The 1,086-nt window shown below is 40.6% G+C and overlaps 1 protein-coding gene across 1 annotated transcript in view; it reads left to right on the top strand.

Annotated features, from left to right (window-relative positions):
• LOC107094404 overlaps window positions 1–1,086 on the top strand; it is an 8,874-nt gene that overhangs the window by 4,095 nt on the left and 3,693 nt on the right. The window contains exon 2 of the mRNA XM_015389977.1: window positions 357–662. Coding sequence (XP_015245463.1) covers window positions 357–662 — 306 coding nt within the window. The remainder of the gene's footprint in view (window positions 1–356; window positions 663–1,086) is intronic.

Here is a 1,086-nt window from a genome sequence, read left to right on the forward strand (position 1 = left end):
GTGACCTGAGATGACATGATGTGAATTGGAGCTATAGAAATAAACTGAATAGAATTGAATTGAATTTACTGATACTGTTTTATACAAAACGAACTTTCCATGCATCCAGCTTATAACAGTGAAATGAACATTGACATTTATAGAGTGCTGCTGTGATAAAGAATGTAAACAGTGTATGAGAAAAGGAAAACCAGTTATAATGGGCTGAGGGTGTGAGGTGTAAACAGCCCCTGTTGGTCCGTCTGTGTCGTCCTTCTGAGTAGAGCGGCTCTTTCTTCAAACCAAGCAGGAAGTTCGAGGTTTTTGAGGCTCCTCCCTGTCAGTAGATTGAAGTGTGGCGTTGTTGTTTTTTTCAGGTGCAGCCGCTCTGATCAAGCTGCTGCAGCCTCCTGTGATAGCCGCTCCTCTGGGCCACGATGTCCTCCTTCCCTGTGAACTCCAAGCTTCCCAGGATGTGAAGATAACAAACACGCCTGTGCTTTACTGGACGGCTGCAGGAGATCGGACCTTAGAAGTTGACCGTAACTCTTCTAACTACTCCCATGTGTTGAAGAAGGTGCAGTGGTCTGACAGCGGCCCGTATCAGTGCAAAATGTCCATCAAAACCAGCAGTGAAGAAAGTTTCCGGCTGAAGGGAACCAACACCACGCTGGTCATCTACGGTAGATTCCCTTTTCTTTGCTGTCAAACCGATCAAATGACCTCATTTGGTTCTATCAACAGGGACTTTATGTAGAACTAAAGTAAACAGAAGAGAAACGTCTTTTTTAACATTAGTTTGTGCAGCGGTGGACGAAGTACTGAACAGTAGTACTTGAGTAAAAGTACTGATACTCATAGTCAAGTTTTACTCTACTACAAAAGTCACTCAGTCAAACATCTACAAGTTAAACTATTAAAGTTCTCACTTTTGAAAAGTATTAAAAAATACAAATTCAGTTTCTAATAGCAGAACATTTCTGTCTAATTTTCATTAAAGTCATTTTAAAGGAAAAGTCGGTCAGCAGGAAAAATCAATGGATCATTATTTAGACCTAAAACTAAATCGTTCGCAGTGATTTAATGAATTTAGCTTCAATCAGTAAA

The sequence above is a fragment of the Cyprinodon variegatus genome, unplaced genomic scaffold, assembly GCF_000732505.1.
Source record: "Cyprinodon variegatus isolate N-32 unplaced genomic scaffold, C_variegatus-1.0 Scaffold481, whole genome shotgun sequence".
In the NCBI taxonomy this organism is placed as follows: Eukaryota; Metazoa; Chordata; class Actinopteri; order Cyprinodontiformes; family Cyprinodontidae; genus Cyprinodon; species Cyprinodon variegatus.